This window comes from Centruroides sculpturatus, unplaced genomic scaffold, assembly GCF_000671375.1.
Source record: "Centruroides sculpturatus isolate CEXI.00-Female unplaced genomic scaffold, Cexi_2.0 scaffold712, whole genome shotgun sequence".
Lineage (NCBI taxonomy): Eukaryota > Metazoa > Arthropoda > Arachnida > Scorpiones > Buthidae > Centruroides > Centruroides sculpturatus.
The window spans coordinates 356501-380679 of record NW_019384904.1 but is presented as its reverse complement, the minus strand read 5'-3'; the positions used below and the strand labels follow the sequence as shown (position 1 = coordinate 380679).

General features: G+C 33.4%; 1 protein-coding gene across 1 annotated transcript; it reads left to right on the top strand.

Annotated features, from left to right (window-relative positions):
* The first annotated feature begins 6459 nt into the window (after window positions 1-6459).
* Window positions 6460-7795, top strand: LOC111631542. The gene is made up of 2 exons (XM_023375802.1): window positions 6460-6592; window positions 7083-7795. Exons 1-2 carry the CDS (start codon window positions 6540-6542, stop codon window positions 7414-7416), a joined length of 387 nt encoding a protein of 128 aa, XP_023231570.1. The 5' UTR covers window positions 6460-6539; the 3' UTR covers window positions 7417-7795.
* Window positions 7796-24179: the final 16384 nt, after the last annotated feature.

Genomic DNA, 24179 nt, shown 5'->3' with positions numbered 1-24179 from the left:
GCGTGTCGGCGAATGAGGGCCCTAGGCCCCGAGGTCAAGGATGAGCGCGGGGTCGTGCGAAAAGGACCTAACTCGGCAATAATTAGACTGTAGTAACATTAGAATAGGTCGATAGGCTTAGCGGTGCTTAATACGGTAGCCGACCGGGCGAGCGAAACCCAGTGTGTCGGCGAATGAGGGGCCCTAGACCCTCCCGAGGTCGAGGAGGAGCGCGGGGTCATGCGAAAAGGACCTAACTCCGATAATTAAACTGCAATAACGTTAGAATAGGTCGATAGGCTTAGTAGAAAGAGCGACGCGACTCGTCGATCCCGATCGCCGGAAATGACGTAGGGGATTCTTTACAGGGCTATATCTCGTAAAGGGTCGTGCGCAGGGGTATGGTTCCTTTGACTTTTTCGTTCGCACGGAGGGGTCTTCAATTCGGGGGGTCGCCGATCCGCTCATTCGCAGGGTAAATTGTGGCTAACATGCGGTCACGTGACCCGTAGAACAATTTTCGGAGGATTATATGTCGCGAAGGGTCGCGCGTAGGGGGTGGTTCATTAGACATTTATTGTTCGTACGGGGGAAGGCTACCCTTTGGTGGGTGAAACCCCCTCATTCGGAGAGTAAATCTTACCGTATAACCCTCACAATAGAGGCATTCTGCAGTTAAAAGACAATATATTAACTAGAAGACCTATTTATTAATGGAACAATAACGATAAATATATCGAAGCAAAAGTGCAATGAATATTAATCATAAAACACGTCGAAGCTCAGAGAAAAAATTAATAAATAAATAAATATAAAAGTTTGAACTTACTCCTATTTACTTTACCAGACGATATCGTCACTTCGCGCATGCTCAGTTTCGCTATTTTGTAAGCAAACGATATTTTTTTCGAGGAAAATAATTTTTATTTCGATTGTTATTCCACATTTTATTTTTTGTTAAGACAGTATTTAATTTAAAAAAATGTTTTCGTAAATAAAATAAAATCTCTAGCCAGCACCAGAATTCATATTCATGACCACCATCTTGCTCCAACGTGTACTTTTCACACTGACTGCAAATACAGGTAAACTTCATTTCAAAATTAAACAATTATAGTCTTAAAGGTTACTTCGAATAACATAATATCTTCATCTAAAAGGTAATGTAAAAGTTCACAATGATACTTTCTTTATAAAAAGCTTGTTGCGGGCGTAAAATTAGAGGAAGTATTGCCGAAACATGGAAAACTGTCTTACTTCCAAACGAAGAGAGCGATTCGGACGTTCTCTCGTCTCGTGATCCGTTTACAGGTTGACATTTAGTACCCCAACAACAACTAGATGAAAGCACGCTAACCACGAATAAACAGACGTCATCCTCTTACCCCATGGCCCCATCTTGCACCACTTTCCCCTATATTAATATATAATAAGTGTATAGACAAATTCAAATTACTGTACAAAAATTAAATTTATTTTGTAAGACAGAATTTTTATTTAGATTATAATTCTATACAGATTATTTAAGTGATACAGCACAATTTGTATAAAACGGAACCTGTTCAAAACGGAAAAAATAATTTGATTTACACAGATTTTACTGTAATGTTTTTCATAAATTACTTTTTATTAATACTTCTTTAAAAAATTTTAATCTTTTACATAACTAGGCTTATCCCATAGAGGAATAACGAGATAATAGTAAGCATTATCAACCGAATTTCTTCAGCTTGAAATATTATTTATACACTTTACTATTTAAATAAAGTTAAGACATATAGTCTTATTTACAATATAAAGCATATTATCATCAATTAAGAAATTATAGGATTTTTATTGTTTATTAATACTATGAAAACAATAAATTCTTTACCAACATTTTTACTGTAACAAACAACGATACAACAATGTTATTTTTCAAAAACAGTGTGTTTTCTAGTCCACTATACAGCTGCAGTTCATAATAATCTTATGATACTACTGACTATTTAGATTCATGTAAAACCTATATGAGTGCTTTATCTAGTATCTAAAATGAATTAAACGTGATAACTTATCCTTTTGTGCAGTACATACACATCAATAGAATTCGCGTGGCTCGAGACCAAATATCTTATTTGAGTTCATTAAAAGAACGATACCGCAGAGGGTGCCATTTATATAGATCTACTAATATAAATATTTTTTAATAGAGAAACAGAACATAAAACAATAAAGAAAGAAAAATGTTTATAGTTTTACAATAAATTGGAAAGTTAAGTAGCTGTGCAGAAATTCTCCTATAAAACTTCTCCCCTCCATTTAGCAGCTCTTAATTAATGAAATCATAAAACAATAAAATACTTCTTAGCAATATCTCTTTCAATATACAAGATCGAAAGTGAAGAAAGTATCTCTCGGCACAATGTTGTTTGGAGATAGTTTTGGATCAATTTTCACTTTGAAAATGCTTGTTCTGCCGATGCAACAGATATCAGCGCAGTTATTTTATTAATTATAATCAATTGGATTTAACTACTAAAATATACTACCAAATTTGCAAGACAACTGCAATCGCGAGACCCTGGGCATTGACTTTTTTCCTATATATAGGAACTTTGTTTTAAATACTACACAGTAAAGTCATCGACTGCTAGAATGGTGTATCCGGAATTGTATCTGGACAGTAACCCCAGGAAATTTTCGACTGGTAATCTGTCTGTCACCACCCAACGCTCCCATTATAAGCTCGCTAAATCTACAATAGTATGGTAAAGGTCCTCATAGTATCCACAGCGCAGAAAGAGTAAACAATTAAGAAAAGTGCTTTACAGTGTGAAATCTTTGCAATTTCCAAAATCTATAAATTAAAAAAGAATTATTTCTCGTTTGAAAAACTTTACTGTAAATAACGGTAGATTAGGTAATTTTATGCATATTTCTCAATGTCCATAGTCCATGATATTTCTTAATTGTTTATGAATATGCAGTAATCCCTCGCTTTAACGAACTAATTGGAGAAAGAGGTGTCCGGTATGGAGAAAAATTTGATTTCAAAACATATGTTAATAACAAACTTATAATGTACAAGATGTCTTCAAATGTTATAGTGTGTAAGAAAGAATAATATACCATTATCATATACAGTATTTTGAAAAATTTATAATCATTGTTTCGTGGTCCCAACGGTTTGACATATTCTGAAAGGCTTTATATTTTTACTGTAAAAAAAAAATTTGCTCATTAGATCGGAGTATGTTAAATCGAGGGTTTACTGAATATAAATTATATTAAATCTCATACAAATATTAAAAGAATTGTTCAAAATATTNTAGATTAGAAAATTGAAATTAAATTGTCGCCAATACTTGAGAAATTTTTATAGAAATTTACATTAGGTTGTTGCTATGGCCTCCTGACTTACAATAATTTTATAATTCTTTCTCCTTTATAGAATTCGTTTGTGAATTAAACATCTAGTGTATCTTCCGTTCTGTCTGATTAACAAAGATGTAAGTAATTTTTCTGTCATCATAAAATTACAATTATCTTGATAACATTATCAAGACCGTCATTAATCTGAAGTCTACAAAACAATTTTATAAGTAAATTTATACCCTTTTTTTCGTGTAGGAAACACGAACGTAAGTAATTTTGTGTACAGTACATCACCTTACAGCTCTTCATTCTCTGTAAACGTCGCCATTCTGATTTAAAACGGGGCGAAACTATTAAGTAGATTGGTGGCTTGCTACAGAAGAAATATAAAAATTTACTTACATAAATTTTACGTAATGAAATTACAAACTTTTCCATCTCAAATTATGTTATAAATTTCGTAAAATTTTTGTTGGAAATGCAACTTTTTATGTAACATTTATGTTACAAGAAATCCTTTGCCAAATTGCGAGATTTCAATTTAAAATTTAATTAAATTTTAATAGACTATTTAACTTTTTTCGTCATATAAGAGAGATTTCTCCCCTAAGAAAGTGTCAACGCGGCTCACAGAGACGTAGATTATCCTTTCAAGGTGTTTTGTAATAGAAGTGCATAAAGAGAATGTCTTTAAAAAAGTAAAAAAATTCATACATTCGAATTCAATATACCGTATTATCAAACCTTTAAATAAAATTATTGATATACAGAACTCTGCGTAACTTCAGTATCACGATCTTGCTTTTTAAATGATGGATGCTACAAAATAGAAATGCGTAAAGATATGATAAACATATTGCAAAGGAAACGATCGGTTGCAGAAAATAGTACGATTACAGATGAAAATTAGTAGAATTGGAAAAAGTAATTGTCTTTCCACTTTCCACAAGAAGAAGTGAATAGGAGAAAACTCATGGAAGCAACGAGATAAAATGGGAATAATGAAGCTATGGGATAAAACAACTGTAAATCTTAAATGTGGTGTGAATGTGTGAGCTAACAAGAATGACAATGAATTTTAGAAGCAGCTTGACTGACTAAATGTCTAAATTCGAAAGTGTTTTCTTATACACTTTATAGTAACAGTTAATTTTTTAACATTGTACAAGAATTTTTCTTGTACAATGTAAAAACATTTTTAAAAACAAGAAAATTTAATATTTTAAAATTATATGTAAATGCACCATCTTGCCTCACTCGTGGGATAAGGTGAAGACATTATTTTTATATACAAGAAGCACAAATTAAAATGGTTAAACTGCCGTTTTCTTAAACATTGGCACAAAAACAGTGTGCCCATTTATCACAACGGCTACATTTAGCCCAACTCTCTGTAGAAACAGAGTATAACCATCCACAATAGAGGCATTCTGTGTCATTTGTCTTTTGTTTCTTGTTTGGCCTACCCTTGCTGAAGGGGCCTGTTTGTCGTCTCTGCAGCAATAAAGTCTGCTTCCGAAAATACTTCTGGATTCATCGGCGATATTCATGGTCAACATGGGGCTAGACGGGTACCCCATCTTGCCACCAACGTACACTTTTCATACTGACTGCAAACACAAGTACACTTCATTTCAAAACTAAACAACTACAGTCTTAAAGGTTACTTCGAATACCATAATATCTTCTTCTAAAAGGTAATGTAAAAGTTCACAATGATACTTACTTTGTAGAAACTTTTTATCAGGCGTAAAATTAGATGAAGCACTGTATTGAGTGTCTTACTTCCAAATAAGAAGATCTATTTGGACATTCTCTCGCTCCATGATCCATTTCGAAGTAGACATTTAGTTCCTCAAATAACAGCTAGATAAAAGCTCATTAACCACAAATAAACAGACGTCCCCGTCTTACCACATGACCCCATCTTGCACCACCTTCCCCTATATATATTCCGTTACAGAGACTTTTGTTAGCTGAACTCCTAGTATATTTTTTGGCGAGTTTGAACGAATTAAATGTTGATAGATAGGGATGGGTCTTCAGATTTGCAATAAGCCTTTTGTTTTAGGATCTTATGATCCGTTCCGGAGATTTTCAAAAATTTCCTAATAATTTTGTATGGAGTCGATAAAAATTCTTTGCAAGAATTTAGTATCGGGTTTACGACGAGCTATCTCTGTACGCAGTTTACGAAAAAAACAGTGGTCCTGATCATTCCAAACTTGTTTGTCATTATTCCTTTCTTAACCAGAAGGGCTCGGGTTTTATTAAATTTATCCTGCTGCTCTGAGGAACTGGATCCGGACGGGTCGAGAAAGCTTCGGGAATTTTTCAGGTGGTGGTCAGTCCGGATATGTCGGGCCCCGTGCTTCACCATTCTTCCGCCCCATTCTAGTCCTGCCCGAATCCATAATGAGCTTACTAAAACGTGCCCGGCCCACCAGTGGCCAAGCGGTTCCGTTCCCTGAATACTGGGAGTTCGGTCGTGGATTTGCGCTTGGCCGGGACGGGATGGTTACGTGCAGTTTTCCGGGTTTTCTCCACGTCTGTAACGCCTAAATAGAAGCCAGTAACCCTTAAAACACCTCCCGGAAGGCATTTTCCCTAGGCAGATCGCCCAAGTGTTGCGTTGCCGTAATTTAACAAACAACAACAATAAAACACGACCTCTTAGTATCCACGGGCGGAAAGTTTTATAAAAGTCCACACGACAAGTAACTTTTAATAAATATTAAATTTCAAATAAACTTTTTCCATTCAATGCCTTATCCCGCGAACACCGCAGGTTTGGCTTTATTAAGAAAATCGGATCGTATTAAAGAGATGAATTACGTGATACGAAACATAACGTCATTGTTGTATCACGTGACGGCTCCAAACTTCATTATATATGCATCCCAGATACAAATTTCAACAAATTTTTCCCTGTAGAAAAACTTTGGAACTAAACCTTTTATTTAGAAAATGAAAATTTCATGGTCAAAAGCATGCGTGTTAAATTCGATTTCTTTTAACTGTCCACCCCGTGAGATAAACTCGTGCAATGATCCGTCAAAATCACTCTCTTTAGAAAGACAGGCACGGAAATGACGAAATTGGCCGCAAAATGCAAATTTTTAACATTAAATCGAGTCACTATGCAACAATAAAATTTTCTGGTTGTTGAGAGAGAATCTATTGTTGACTCGTGCGATTGTTTAATGCGAGTGCTTTTTCAAGTTTTGCTTCGTTTGCAGAGATTGTTTAAAGTGATGTAAGTTTACACTACGACATTTGTAGATTTAAATACTCTTTAACTTTGATCAGCAAAATATCACAGTTGGCGGCGATCGGATTCGATAAGAATTGATTGGTTTCCTTTGGAGGATTCGCATCTTTCCATTGTTAATTTTCCAATGTTAAAGCGAAATAAAAATTAATAAATAGCCTACTTTAAAATCTGTTACTCCCCGCTATAGATTATAAATTACATACGTATATATATTAATATCCCATATGAATCTTAATTAATTCAAATAATTCCTCTATTTTCGCAGTTGTTTTGTGTTACGGCAATCAACAGAATAGTACAATTTTTATAAACTAATTCCTCTATCGAACATTAAAAATCGTCGAAAAGATTAAAATTATTATATATAATAATATTCTTTTTTAACAGAAATTAATCATTTTTGCATTAAAAATTTACAATTCAGATTAGAATAGGAATATTTCTCAATTAATCCTCTCATTTTCCTTTGCAGAATGGAGAATTTCAGAGAGTTGAAGAAGTTGCGCATCTCGGACAATGCAGAGTCCGAGGATGACGCCTGGTCTTGGCCAGGTGTCATAAGGGTGCTTCCGAAAGATGCGGAGGAGAAGTGTCATACACCGGACGTCAAACGGGTGGTGGTCGTAACTCCGGACGACACCGCCTCGTCTCTCGTCCAATATCTGGAGGGGCGATATCCGGAGGTTCCGGAATGGACGGTGGAGACATCGTCGGGTGAGACCGGAGTGGAGAGAAAGGAGTCCGAAGAGTCCGTCGAGCGCAAAAGGCCTTGGTGGAAAAGGTTGTTTTGCTGCTGGAAGACATAAACCTCTTCTCTGGCCAGGCCTTCTTGCGCAGATTTCGACTTTCCACCGAATGTAACATCGCCACTCGGAAGTGACCTTTCACCCGAATATGACACTCACCAGGAATTGACCTTTCACCCGGCTACGACTTAATCGACTTTCCATCCCAATTTACGGACGGATACTTCGACATCATTCGAGATTCGGTTAAACTGCATAGAACAACGACAGTGACAACGAAACATCAAGCAGTGTTCTCGTGTTTAATTAAAGACTGTTTAAACGACTATAACTGGCCAAAACAACTTATATTCTACAGACATTTACACTGTATTTCATCTGGTGTTCTACTGCTAAAAACTATCACCTCGAAATAACGAATATTCACCACTAAAAGGCATACCAGACGAATTTAAATAAAGCAAAAAATACACGTACTCGGTTTGTGTACTCCACAATCATAATTACTTCAACAATTAAATATAAACATTTATGTAGTACAAATTTAATAAAACTAATTAAATTTTATATTAAATGTTTACAGATTCGATATTTATTACATTTTTTGATGAATTTATACTTAATAATAATGTTTATAACAGTTATGACGGATGACGAAAACAGAAAAAAAATCTACCCGATTCATAACGAAAGAAAAATATTTAAATTTAATGAGACAAATATAATTTTAAACAGTTGGAAGTTTGTAGCAAAACAATGGCATGAAAGATGAAATCACATTATATTTTGTTTCATAAAAATAAAAGACAAGTTTTACAAGTTTAACGAAATATTCAGTCCCAAGGACCCTTATATATTTTAATGCCTTCCAAGTGGAGCTATAGCGCATTAATTCCGAATCTGAAGGAGAAGGTGCGCTTGGAACTTTCGCCGGGGTGGCAGAAGAACCGACATCACTAACCGATCGTAAAGATCGGGTTTGATCAAGCAATATAGAACCAATCCTACAAATACCATTACGGAACCTACAGTAAGGAAGACGATGGATACAACCATGTGCGCTTCTAACGCCATGTTGATCTTTCTGGAAATAAATAAATAAATAACCTAAATATTTTAAATTACTGAAATATCCGTTTTCAGGTTGACATTTTTAATCCGTGGTTTGTTTTCTAACTAATTCGTTTTAGGACCAGGGTTTACGGAAATTCACTTCCAAAATCACTTTCATTGAACTAAAAAAGTAATTTCTGTCTTTCTTATCTAATATTACGAAGAAATCAGTCCCCACAGTACTCGCTTAAGGTTTTGTTTAAGTAAAATTTCGGCTCTTTCGGCNATAGGGGGGTCTACTGTACTGAAAAGGCCTTTTTGTAAAGCTTCATAAAAAAGACCTTCTTAGCGCTTACAGAACGGAAACAAAAAGTTAAGAAATCGAACTTATACTTAAAATAACTGGTTGAAATCGCTACACTATGTAATAACGACATATTTACCTTAATAGGAAACTTTTTTGTGATAAAAAAGAAACCCACAATAGAAAATGTCAGAGAAACTTTTCCAAATCTTTTCATGAAGTTTACAATCTGTTCAATAGAAATTCGAATTATTAATTCCTAGTTTTATAAAATAAACAACAATATTTGATATGATTCATACTTTTAATTTGTATTTTATATCCAAATTTGAAGCAAAAAATTTTCTTATATCTTGAAACGAATTCTGCCTCTACAAAGAAAATTGTTTTGTTTTTATTACATTATGAAATTGACAACAATATTTATTAAACCTATACTTACCGCCGATGTAATTGACGCTATGAAGAAGCTCATTATAATGCATCCGACAGAATATATGCAGGAACCGACAAGATTCATGAATTTTACTTCCAGGAAATTATTCGAAGACAACATGGCGACATACATGAGGCTCGTTTCTAACAATAATAGTGCATATAATATAAGCACTAGATAATCTACAAATTCGTTAACATTTCTCATATATAACGATAAATCGTCATGTTGAATGTTAATCGTTTCTACTTCATTTTTTAAATTGTAACAATCGAATTTCAGTGCTCGANGGTTTGTTTTCTAACTAATTCGTTTTAGGACCAGGGTTTACGGAAATTCACTTCCAAAATCACTTTCATTGAACTAAAAAAGTAATTTCTGTCTTTCTTATCTAATATTACGAAGAAATCAGTCCCCACAGTACTCGGTTAAGGTTTTGTTTAAGTAATTTTATGTTTAAGTAATATTTAAAAGAGAAAAATTAAAATGTTTTTCAGTACGCAATAGTTGGATAAGGCAATGTAATACACTAGTGATCTACCAATGGGTATTGCATGCCAGGATTTTCTATAGGAATCTAGCCTCTATTTTGGTATTAGACAAGTGAAGAAAACCAGGAAAACAGCACGTGGCTAGCCCTTTGGCGAGGTGCAAATCCGCGACCTCAAACTGAATGAAAAAGTTCGAGGAGGAATTTTCAACGTCTCTTACACGGTGGCATCTGCCTCCATTGCCTCAAAATATAGATCGATTGCGTCGTGGTTCTCCTCAGATTTTATTTTATCCCGAAGTATAATAGAAAATGAATTGTAAAGAGACTTTTATAGACCACTACGTTTCAGTTTGTTTGTTACGTTATGGCAACGCAACACTTGGGCGATCTGCCTATGTAGGATGCCCGGGAGGTCTTTTTAACAATTTAACAAAATTTTCCTTAGAAATTTTAAAATAACACTTAATAGAAAGATTAGGGGCAGCAGGCCCCGATTAAGTATATAGTCAAACCAAAGAACAATGGCCACTGAAAGGAGCATTAAAAAATGGCCGTGGTATGCTTATTTATTTAAAACAGCAGTGGCGTGCCGTGACATTTGATGATAGGGAAGCTGTGTTTCTGTAAGAAGCCGACTTACAGGAGAAATCCGTTAATTGCGCGTCAATGATGATCCATATCGTTTGTTCGATAAGTCAGTAAAAACCGCACACTTCTCTAAATGTATTTTTAATATCACAATTACATTCTGAATCGCTAGCCACGATATAAGGGCTAAAACTAAAAATAAAATAATAAAACGTGTGGTGGATGTACAGTACGTACCTGCTACAAAATATTCTTAAATTGTATTAATATACTTTTAAAGAAAATTTGTAAAGAAACGTACATAAATATATTCTTTACTTTTTAAATCTTAGTCAAATAGCTGCTTACGAGTGGTTAATGGATGGAATCAGAGACGGTCCTGGTAGGCTGCCAGATCCCGAGGGTGCCGATACCGGTCAATGTCAAATGCGTCTTTTGTCGCATCACTAGTATACCTCAAAGGAGGCGATAGGGTTGTTGTACATTTTAAACATTTCTCGCCATAGCTATAAAATTCTAAATATGTTAAACTTAATTCGTCGTTTGTTTTCTAACTAATTCGTTTTAGGACCAGAGTTTACGGAAATTCACTTCCAAAATCACTTTCATTGAACTAAAAAAGTAATTTCTGTCTTTCTTATCTAATATTACGAAGAAATCAGTCCCCACAGTACTCGCTTAAGGTTTTGTTTAAGTAAAATTTCGGCTCTTTCGGCAGGGTTTTATTTATGTCCCTATTCATTTAATTATTTTACTTCTTAAGTAGAAATAAGTTGAAACCGGTTACTTCGTATTTCAATATTTGTAGTATTGGCACAGAAGTGGAAGGACAATCGTATATTTAAGGAAAATAAATTCTAGAGTTTTTTTGTACTTTGTCCATCTCATTCATTAAATTTAGTTGTAAATGATGCTGCCAAAGTAACAGTTAATTTTTTAACATTGTACAAGAATTTTGAAAAACCTTTTTAAAAACTTTTTATGTGTCCCGTGATCCGTTTTCAGGTTGACATTTAGTACCCCTAACAATAGCTAGATGAAAGGACTCTAACCACGAATAATAAGACGTCCCCGTCTTACCCCATGGCCCCATCTTGCACTACTTTCCCCTATATTCAATAAGTGTATAGAAGAGAAATTTAAATTACTGTACACAAATTAAATTTATATTGTAAGACTGAATTTTTATTTAGATTATAATTCTATACAGATAATTTAAGTGATATAGCACAACTTGTCTAAAACGGAACCTGTTCAAAACGGAAAAAATAATTATATATAATGCAACTTTGATTTACACAGATTTTACTGTAACGTTTTTCATAAATTACTTTTTATTAATACTTCTTATAAAAAAAAATTTTAATCTTTTACATAAGTAGGCTTATCCCATAGAGGAATAACGAGATAATAGCAAGCATTATCGACCGAATTTTTTCAGCTTGAAATATTAGGCCTATTTATACTCTTTACTAATTAGATAAAGTTAAGACATATAGTCTTAATTACAATATAAAGCATATTATCATCAATTAAAAAAATTATAGGATTTTTTTGTTTTATTGTTTATTAATTCTATGAAAACAAGTAAATTCTTTACCGACGTTTCTACTGTAAAAAACAGCGATATTACAATGTTATTTTACAATAACATTGTGTTTTCTAGTCCACTATACAGCTGCAGTTTATAATAATTTTATAATACTACTGACTATTCAGATTCATGTAAATCCTGTATGAGTGCTTTTATTATCTAGTATCTAAAATGAATGAAACGTGGTAACTTATCCTTTTGTACAGTACTGTACATACACATCAATAGAATTCGCGTGACTCTAGACCAAATATCTTATTTGAGTTCATTAAAAGAACGATACCGCAGAGGGTGCCATTTATATAGATCTACTAATATAAATATTTTTTAATAGAGAAACAGAACATAAAACAATAAAGAAAGAAAAATGTTTATAGTTTTACAATAAATTGGAAAGTTAAGTAGCTGTGCAGAAATTCTCCTATAAAACTTCTCCCCTCCATTTAGCAGCTCTTAATTAATGAAATCATAAAACAATAAAATACTTCTTAGCAATATCTCTTTCAATATACAAGATCGAAAGTGAAGAAAGTATCTCTCGGCACAATGTTGTTTGGAGATAGTTTTGGATCAATTTTCACTTTGAAAATGCTTGTTCTGCCGATGCAACAGATACCAGCGCAGTTATTTTATTAATTATAATCAATTGGATTTAACTACTAAAATATACTACCAAATTTGCAAGACAACTGCAATCGCGAGACCCTGGGCATTGACTTTTTTCCTATATATAGGAACTTTGTTTTAAATACTACACAGTAAAGTCATCGACTGCTAGAATGGTGTATCCGGAATTGTATCTGGACAGTAACCCCAGGAAATTTTCGACTGGTAATCTGTCTGTCACCACCCAACGCTCCCATTATAAGCTCGCTAAATCTACAATAGTATGGTAAAGGTCCTCATAGTATCCACAGCGCAGAAAGAGTAAACAATTAAGAAAAGTGCTTTACAGTGTGAAATCTTTGCAATTTCCAAAATCTATAAATTAAAAAAGAATTATTTCTCGTTTGAAAAACTTTACTGTAAATAACGGTAGATTAGGTAATTTTATGCATATTTCTCAATGTCCATAGTCCATGATATTTCTTAATTGTTTATGAATATGCAGTAATCCCTCGCTTTAACGAACTAATTGGAGAAAGAGGTGTCCGGTATGGAGAAAAATTTGATTTCAAAACATATGTTAATAACAAACTTATAATGTACAAGATGTCTTCAAATGTTATAGTGTGTAAGAAAGAATAATATACCATTATCATATACAGTATTTTGAAAAATTTATAATCATTGTTTCGTGGTCCCAACGGTTTGACATATTCTGAAAGGCTTTATATTTTTACTGTAAAAAAAAAATTTGCTCATTAGATCGGAGTATGTTAAATCGAGGGTTTACTGAATATAAATTATATTAAATCTCATACAAATATTAAAAGAATTGTTCAAAATATTCGTTTGTGGACAACTTCTGCAAAGCATTAAAAATGACTGATTCATTTCTTTTAAGAAAAGCACCGCTTCTGGTCGGTTTGTTGCATTTCCCTTCTGGATTTTTCACACTTCTAATATTCAGCAATCCTTCAAATACGGAATGAAGACAACTCGCAGTCTAAAAATATATTATAAATTATTTTATTTCGGCTGTAAAATATTGCAAAAAAGGCTTTAACAGTGTTTTTCAACCTAGAATTCATGACGTCCCGGAATGTTTAAAGCTTTCTTAATGTATATTAATTTATATAAACTATCGGTTATCAGCATTTTTACAAATACCAAAAGAACCTAGTTAGCCAAGATAGCGGAACGGTTAAGATAAGAAACTACAGCTTTGGAATAGCCTCAAAAACTTTTCACGGAAAATCTGTCCGGAATATGGTGGACGCTGTCCCTCACCTGATTGCTCCGTTTTGTGCCTGGCATATACTAATTGACGATACACAGTCGACCCCCCTACAACGCTATAACGGAAATTCTTATAACGTAGCGAAAAAATTGTAGCAGTATTCGTATAAAGTGACTCGTAAAACGTCGTCGCCGACTCCTGTCGCGACAAAATTGGTCGAATCTGGACCAATAGTGGACGAACAGCCGAACTACTTTCCGCCGCCCAGTGCCACGCTACGAGCGGCTAAATTGAGTTTGCTATCATCTGTACAGCATTATATATAAATTATATATAAATTAGGTACTTTACATATAATTATATATTAATTATATATAAATTAGGTATTGTATATATAATTATATATTAACTTAATTTATTGTAACTTTATTATAATTATATATATGCTTTCTGCCGCCTGGCAACACGCTACGGAGATTTTAGGCTAGTAAGTTGAGTTTATTATCGTCTGTACAGTATGTAAATTAGGTACCGTAAGTCTAATACAGCACTAATTTTATACATTTCTTGTGAAAGAAACACTTCTTATTCAACGGCCATAAAAATTATTTATATTAATGATGTCTCCAAAGGTCAAAAGATTGACCTTTGGAATTCGTTATCAGAAATCGCGGCCGCCGTTTCGTGCGCTGTTCCGCGACGAAAACAAGCTTGAGCAACGGCGTAGTCGAACGGTGCAAACACGGTAAGTAATCCTAAAATTTTTTGTTCATAGCATAGTTTATACAGATTATTCCCAAAAAATTATACGTGTTTTGGAAATGTTGAGTGGAATTAGTCTAGAATCGGTTAATTTTATAGAAGAAAACCTTTCAAACAGCCTTAATCCGTAAACTTCACACGTGTCGGGCTGCGATTGGCTCATGTATTTAATGATTTCTACAACGTAAAATTCGAATAACGTGGAACGTATCTAAGCGTTATAGGAGGGGGGTCTACTGTACTGAAAAGGCCTTTTTGTAAAGCTTCATAAAAAAGACCTTCTTAGCGCTTACAGAACGGAAACAAAAAGTTAAGAAATCGAACTTATACTTAAAATAACTGGTTGAAATCGCTACACTATGTAATAACGACATATTTACCTTAATAGGAAACTTTTTTGTGATAAAAAAGAAACCCACAATAGAAAATGTCAGAGAAACTTTTCCAAATCTTTTCATGAAGTTTACAATCTGTTCAATAGAAATTCGAATTATTAATTCCTAGTTTTATAAAATAAACAACAATATTTGATATGATTCATACTTTTAATTTGTATTTTATATCCAAATTTGAAGCAAAAAATTTTCTTATATCTTGAAACGAATTCTGCCTCTACAAAGAAAATTGTTTTGTTTTTATTACATTATGAAATTGACAACAATATTTATTAAACCTATACTTACCGCCGATGTAATTGACGCTATGAAGAAGCTCATTATAATGCATCCGACAGAATATATGCAGGAACCGACAAGATTCATGAATTTTACTTCCAGGAAATTATTCGAAGACAACATGGCGACATACATGAGGCTCGTTTCTAACAATAATAGTGCATATAATATAAGCACTAGATAATCTACAAATTCGTTAACATTTCTCATATATAACGATAAATCGTCATGTTGAATGTTAATCGTTTCTACTTCATTTTTTAAATTGTAACAATCGAATTTCAGTGCTCGAAGATGTTCGAAAATCTTCAGGAATCCTTTCCGTATCATATAACAAACGCCGAAAACGATTACATTGCCGTGAAATAATGTACCTCTCAAAAATAAAATCCAGATACCGTAATTTAAACTACAGAATAATCTTTCGTGTTTGAAATGCCAAATTTTATCATAGAATGGATAGAAAATAAACAAATTTAAAAACTGAAATGCAACATTAAAATCATAAGAATCAAGCCTATGATCCAAATTTTGCGAAAGAATCGTTGCATGTTTATTCTCTCTGATTCATTGAAAATGCGTACATTTAAGAACGAGCAAATTTTCTTTCTTTGCATCCAACTGAATGTAAGCGCTATACCGAAACTAAGAAGAGTTAAGGTAATTTTATTAAAAATGACGTCACTTCCAAAAACGTAAAAAAATCCAATACAAGGGGCAAATTTGCTTATATTTGGAATGGTTTGAAATAGAGTTAGAAAGAAATTTCCCCATAAAAACATCTCGATCATGTAATAATATACCTTTTTGAAGGTTTCAACAAATGAACCAGAAGTCATTCGTTAAATGCAACTACATTTTACAAAAGGTTCGTAACCAAAAATCGAAGCTGATGCCAAGAAGGGATGGAAAAAACAATTTAAACAAATTTGTGAATTCCTGTCCGAATTCATGAGAATAATTTAGAGAAAGAATACCGAATAAGAAATTAACTTTACAATTTCTAGATAATAAAAAGTAATTTGCAGTGCGTTACAAATTAATTATGCCAAGTGATGTCGTTCGAAATAAAATAGGAATAAAACTAATTCTTACCCATTAGAATTTGTAAACGAGTCTGTTGCATAATAAAATGCAATATGATAAATTTGTTATTAGAAAAATTACCCGCATTTTTACTTTGAAAAGAAAAATGTTTTTTAAATTTAGAATTCGTGTGCAGACAAAAGAAAAAATAGGCAAAGAAGTCAAAGAAGCGAAAGGACGAAGAAGAAGAAATAGACTGAGCTAACTGCAGCATTTCATCTTCTGACATAACAGGCAATTTACATTGCACATAAAATTGTATTAATTTATTTCCATTTCATCATGAAAGTAAAATATTCGCGTGCTTGCATTTTAGAAATTTTAATGGCACTAAGTTATTATGAATTTCTTAAATCTTTTGTAACATATAAATCTACATTCTGAAAATAAAATTAATGTTATAAATTACAATAATATCGTTAAGTAAATCGGAATGATTTATTCAATGTTATGTTAATTCTGTGACGTTATTGCAAAATAATATATTTTATATTCTTTTAAATTTCAATATGTTAAATAAAAATTAGATATAGGGATTATTTTGATTATCGTTTTCATTTACGTGTGTAAAATCCATCGTGTATGAGTCCATTACAATACCGGAATAATTTTCTATAGAAGACTTACCCGTAGCTATACGGTTCCGTTTCCTAAAAACTGGGAGTTCGTTCGTGGATTCGAGCCTCGCCAGGAACAAGCTGTCCACGTGGTATTTTCCAGTTTTTCTCCACGTCAGTAACGCCTAAATAGGGGCCAGTTACCCTTAAAAAGTTATCCACAGAAGGCATCTTCCTAGGCAGATCGCCCAAGTGTTGCGTTGCCATAACTTAACCAAACAAACAATTTTCTATAGAAAATCGATAATAAATTGATATGATGCTAATAGTTCTAATTACAGCTTTTATATAACCTAAATATAACAATCGAGAATATAAAATGTGCATTAATTAAGCGTGCTTTCATAAAATTAAAACTAATTTATATGCTAGAGTAATTAGCATCGATCGTGCTTAGAGTAAGAAAATATGCATTCAGCTAGTGCATGATTGACAAATAAGTCAAATGTCTGGGACTCGACTTCACTACAGAAGAAAGTGAAAATAAATAAACAAAAATTAATAAAAAATACTGAAAAGGACGAATGCAACCTGCGAATCCATTCAAGATCCTATTAAAAATGTGACGACCTGTATATGTTTTCTACAAGGTTTATCACAATACACACATGATTTAAGGAGTAAATACAACTGAATTGTAAATGAGGCATTAGCAATATGGAGCTATCCATAAATTAGGGGGTTATGACAAGTGAAACAAGAAAAATGAGAGGAGTTGATTTTTAATACATGTCAGTTTAATTTTATTAAATTTTACACAGTTTATACATTTTATTATCCCTAAAATAATAAAGATTTGTAGGACGTCAGAACGAAGAGAGAGGTTACGGAAACTTGGAGAAAAGAGAATGCAGAAAGAAAAGTGCGGATAATTTATAAACAGCGCGTTGCCTGGTAAACGGCTTTAATACAGCTGGATAAACAAGCTAATGACATAGCCCGTTTCATTTCAGACGTATTATGAAATAATCAAATCAATGATATAATCCGTCTGAAATGAAAGGGACTATGTCGCTGGCTGGCTTATTACACTGTATTAAAGCCGTTTAACCAGACAATGTACCCATTACTATAATTTCACGCTGTAACAACCCGTTTTAACTTCACTTAATACATTGTTCACTCGTTTATAGCTTAATAATAGTTTGAACTGTATGATTCAATCCATTTTTACTGTCCGCCCTGTGGCGCTAAGAGGAGGTTTATTTTAAGATCATCATGAGTTTGGCCAAGTTACATGGGGGTGTTGGAGAGGGGCGAGATCCGAGAATTCCGCGCCAAATTTTCTTCGAAAAATTGCTCGTTTAAATTCGATTCCGGATCTTCAAACCGGTTCATTCAATCCATAACCGCCTCGTCCATCCGGCCTGATATTTCCCATACTTGTTATACATTCTAACACGAACGTACCGCATCCATTTCATGTTTTATTATATAATAAAAACAATCGAAAGATTAATAATAAAATATGTAAAGTTTTGAAGATGAAATGTTTCACAAATAAATGAATCTTATCTAAAAGTGTAATGCACATCGCTCGTATAATGCGAAATTCTAGAAGACTTGATTTGTCCATTGCAATTTTGCATTTTCATTATTCGATGTTTATTAGTTTACACCGGGGTTATTTAATTTTCTGGTAATTTTCAATTTTAGAAAAGCGGGATGTTGAATAATAAATCTCGAGGTTTCTAGGAATTTCGGAGATCAGAACGAATTTTCATTGTTATTGATATCAAATTTTAATCTAATATATAATCGAGACAAATTGATAATAATAATAATAATAATCAGAGCCCAAACGGTTAGTAGTTGAAAGTTGAAATTTCGTACACAGATAGGTTACGTCATGAAAACGCACACTAAGAAGGGATTTTTCGAAATTCCCCCCCCCCGGGGGAAGAGAGACAGGATTAAGGCTTAACAATTCCATCAACAATGGAAGTGTTAAGTAACAATGGAAGTGTCAACAATGGAAATGCTACGTAACAATGGAATTGTTAAGAGAAAGCGACGTGCAATACGCAGATGCAGTTTTTTTCGTTTTTGCGGGAAATCGAACTTATTTTTAGACTCATCTAAAAATTCTCTAATTAGTCTGGAAACAAAGGGACCCAATTCTTGCATTCTGTGAAACCGGGTAAGGTTGACTGTAACGTAATAATCTTTATCTTAGTTATCGTTACTTTTGCCCGAGCAACGCCGGGCCCATCTGCTAGTAATCTAATAATCTTAATCTTAGCTATCGTTACTTTTTGCCCGAGCAACACCGTGCTCATCTGCTAGTATTTAATATTTTAAAAATACCAGCTTCCGGTCAGTAGGAAGTTAGAAACAAAAATCTTTGTTAAATTATGGCTATTTACTACTTTTCGTTGCAAATACAAAATAAAGCTTTTTTTTTCTTTTCTTCTAAACTGTCCAAAGAAAATCCTTCTTCTTTGGAATCGTGTTTTTTGGAAGAATTTACTATGGGAAATTGGTCTCTATTTAGGTGTTAAGGACTGTCCACAAATAATTTAATTCATTAAACTTTATACAGGTTACGCATTTTATTATATTTATTTGAATGTTTATTTCATAAAGTGATAAATGTTTTAAGTGTGTCTAATTTTGTTGGATATCCGAAGATGATAAGGGATTCGGAGAAGTGTGGAAGGGGAGTAAAAATTTCAAGAAAAATGCGGACGTAATTTATGGACAGCGCGTTGCCCAGTAAAGAGGCTTTAATACTGCTGGATAAACAAGCCAATGACATAGCCCGTTTCATTTCAGACGTATTATGAAATAATCAAATCAATGATATAATCCGTCTGAAATGAAAGGGACTATGTCGCTGGCTGGCTTATTACACTGTATTAAAGCCGTTTAACCAGACAATGTACCCATTACTATAATTTCACGCTGTAACAACCCGTTTTAACTTCACTTAATACATTGTTCACTCGTTTATAGCTTAATAATAGTTTGAACTGTATGATTCAATCCATTTTTACTGTCCGCCCTGTGGCGCTAAGAGGAGGTTTATTTTAAGATCATCATGAGTTTGGCCAAGTTACATGGGGGTGTTGGAGAGGGGCGAGATCCGAGAATTCCGCGCCAAATTTTCTTCGAAAAATTGCTCGTTTAAATTCGATTCCGGATCTTCAAACCGGTTCATTCAATCCATAACCGCCTCGTCCATCCGGCCTGATATTTCCCATACTTGTTATACATTCTAACACGAACGTACCGCATCCATTTCATGTTTTATTATATAATAAAAACAATCGAAAGATTAATAATAAAATATGTAAAGTTTTGAAGATGAAATGTTTTACAAATAAATGAATCTTATCTAAAAGTGTAATGCACATCGCTCGTATAATGCGAAATTCTAGAAGACTTGATTTGTCCATTGCAATTTTGCATTTTCATTATTCGATGTTTATTAGTTTACACCGGGGTTATTTAATTTTCTGGTAATTTTCAATTTTAGAAAAGCGGGATGTTGAATAATAAATCTCGAGGTTTCTAGGAATTTCGGAGATCAGAACGAATTTTCATTGTTATTGATATCAAATTTTAATCTAATATATAATCGAGACAAATTGATAATAATAATAATAATAATCAGAGCCCAAACGGTTAGTAGTTGAAAGTTGAAATTTCGTACACAGATAGGTTACGTCAGAAAACGCACACTAAGAAGGGATTTTTCGAAATTCCCCCCCCCCGGGGGAAGAGAGACAGGATTAAGGCTTAACAATTCCATCAACAATGGAAGTGTTAAGTAACAATGGAAGTGTCAACAATGGAAATGCTACGTAACAATGGAATTGTTAAGAGAAAGCGACGTGCAATACGCAGATGCAGTTTTTTTCGTTTTTGCGGGAAATCGAACTTATTTTTAGACTCATCTAAAAATTCTCTAATTAGTCTGGAAACAAAGGGACCCAATTCTTGCATTCTGTGAAACCGGGTAAGGTTGACTGTAACGTAATAATCTTTATCTTAGTTATCGTTACTTTTGCCCGAGCAACGCCGGGCCCATCTGCTAGTAATCTAATAATCTTAATCTTAGCTATCGTTACTTTTTGCCCGAGCAACACCGTGCTCATCTGCTAGTATTTAATATTTTAAAAATACCAGCTTCCGGTCAGTAGGAAGTTAGAAACAAAAATCTTTGTTAAATTATGGCTATTTACTACTTTTCGTTGCAAATACAAAATAAAGCTTTTTTTTTCTTTTCTTCTAAACTGTCCAAAGAAAATCCTTCTTCTTTGGAATCGTGTTTTTTGGAAGAATTTACTATGGGAAATTGGTCTCTATTTAGGTGTTAAGGACTGTCCACAAATAATTTAATTCATTAAACTTTATACAGGTTACGCATTTTATTATATTTATTTGAATGTTTATTTCATAAAGTGATAAATGTTTTAAGTGTGTCTAATTTTGTTGGATATCCGAAGATGATAAGGGATTCGGAGAAGTGTGGAAGGGGAGTAAAAATTTCAAGAAAAATGCGGACGTAATTTAAGGACAGCCATAATAAATATTTTAAAAATCTGGTTAACTCCACGTAGCCAATATGTTGGCGAGCGCGAACGACTATACTTTGAACTCTTCTGAGCTGATCGTGGTACATTGCTGCTTCACCCCACGACTCTGCAATAAGTGAAGTGAACCATACCGCATTGACCAGTTTCACTATATATTTAGCGTAAAGCTAAAGTACCGGATTTTGTGAACGATTGGTTTAATTGGTAAAATAAATTACTCACAAAATGTGTTAAAAATTTACAGATAATCATTATTAAAATTGTTAAATTTGATTAGAAATTTTCCAATTTCATCTAAATATGTAAAATAACTTGTCCTGACTAACTGACTGACTGACTGACTTAGTCACTGATTCATCATCGTCCAGAGCAAACCGCTGAGCCTAAAGAGGTGAAATTTGGTGCACAGTTAGAATACGCCAAGGGAATGCACACTTAGAAAGGATTTTTCGAAATTCCCTTGCGGGGGGAGAGAGAGAGCATTAAGGATTAACCGAAAGAACGGCTTCTACTCTACTATTTTAGATGCGATTTTTTTTTTGTTTTTAACAACGTTTAGTTTTCATTAAGTACTTAAGTATTAAATTAATAACATTTCAGATATTGTTATAAATATTTTTATATATTTCGAATTTTTAATCAAATGTTTGAACCGTTTTAAATTCGAATTTGTTATTGCATATTGGTTCGATTATAGAACGATTGTAAACGTTCCAGAAAATTGATCAGATTGAAAATAGTTTGTTTGATTTTCAGCAATTCCCATTATTCTCAGCGCTAGGTGTTATATAACAATTACTATGGTTGCTGAAATACTGAATACAAATGGGGTTTTGCTTGCAAAATTTTCGCGGGCGAAGTCGCGAGTAACAGCTAGTTGTAAATAACTTTGGAAATTGATTTTGAAGATTTAAATTCGATTATATTTAGAATTTTATCTCCGTTCATTTGAATAAACTTAAATTTAAAATTTTTCAAGTTTTGCTTCCTAAAAATATGAAATGAAATGAAATTAATATTCATAAAATCTGTGTTCTTAAATTTGAAATCAAGAATATTAATTAACCAATACAGAAAAATTTACTAATTTATTTCTAAACGTTATTTTAAACAATTAAATTTTGTTTAATGAGCTAGTCACACGATTGACGTGTCATAGAATTAACAGGAGTATGACGTTCGTCTCTGTATGACCAACTTATTCGGTTGCATTGTGTTGGTGGGATACCACAACGTAACACACCTGTCATATGTTAAGAACTTGTACCTCCCGAAAAAAGTTTCTATGGGAATAATGGCCTATACTTAGATATAGCCCGAAAAACTCCATATGACCGAATGTTAATGTGGGACTTCTATTCTCGATATTAATAAACAGAAAAAGTCTTACCACGATTAATATTGGGAACATCAACACATTATAAGAGTTAAAATTCACTTTTATATCCCTTATATTTATCACATTAATGCTTTGGTTTAATGCACGAAAAAATGAATAATGTCATTCTTTTGAGATTGTGCATCACAACGTTTAAGCAATGATGGTATCGATGATATGTATCGCGATCCGGAGCAACCGGCGCTAAGCTGATTCCAGGTCATTTGGTGTGAAATAGGCTACCGGGCGTGTGGACATAGGCAACCAGGCACCACAGGCGAAATATAACATGGAAGAAATTTAAAATTACATCTAAAAAGACATTTATTTTTAGGTAATTGAAACGTAAGACGACTTTTACAGAGTGGAAAGCTCTATATAGTAGAAAGAGAGCTTAAATCGAGGGAATATACCGATTTGTGGCATCTCGGAAACACCTTGGAGAGAGAGTGGTTATTGCGATACAATCGAACACACGATACATGTTTCACGTACGACCAAAAATAGACGTAATGGAGTGACCTTTGTTATCGACAAATACCTAAAAAAAATTGTGGAAAGCTGTGAACCTATCAACGACCGCATAATCAAAATTATAATATATTCCAGTCCAGTGAAACTTCATATTATTCAAGTTTATATGTCCACTTCGGCTGCTTCGGAAGACGAAGTGGACACAGTATACACACAAATTGAAAATATCATTACAAAAATACCACAGAAGAATATATTGATAATAATGGGAGATTTTAATGCTAAGATAGATAATACAAGAAATTATGATAATCTACGGTGAATTATATGAAAATTTGGACCGAACACCGGAAATAAGAGAGGAAATACATTCTTCAGTTTGCAGTTTTTTAATAAGTAATACCATGTTCACACTATTATCGGCGTGTTTCTATTTGGACCTCCCCAACAGGTGAATATGTAAACCAAATTGATTACGTGTTACAATATAGTGAACAAGATGGAGATCATTAGTAAGTAATGTCAGAGCAAGACCCGGGGCATTCTGCAACTCTGATCATAAGCTACTGAAAGCGGAAGTAACATTAAAACTCCTTACAATAAAAATATCAAAGATCAACCCAATCGAGACTTTAGCTAGTTTAATTAATCTTACAACAGACTCTCCGAAATTTAGACACTCCATCCTATACAAACAATCCAGATAATTTATGGACACAAACAAAAAGTTGGATTTTAATACTGGAAACAGGTCTCTTTCTTTGACAATTAAAAGGTATTTCAGTACAGTACCAAACTGAAGCGCAAAGCTTAGTTTAGTATTGGTTGAATAAAACAGTTATGGTGCGACTATGCAGACCCGAATTTAGAGCTAGCGAAATAGTTCTCGCAAAGGAAAACCATGCACAAGCGAGAAGCGAGTAATATTTTCTTTGACGATAGCGAATTTCTTGTTCTCGAGCATATCTGACAAGGTTTGA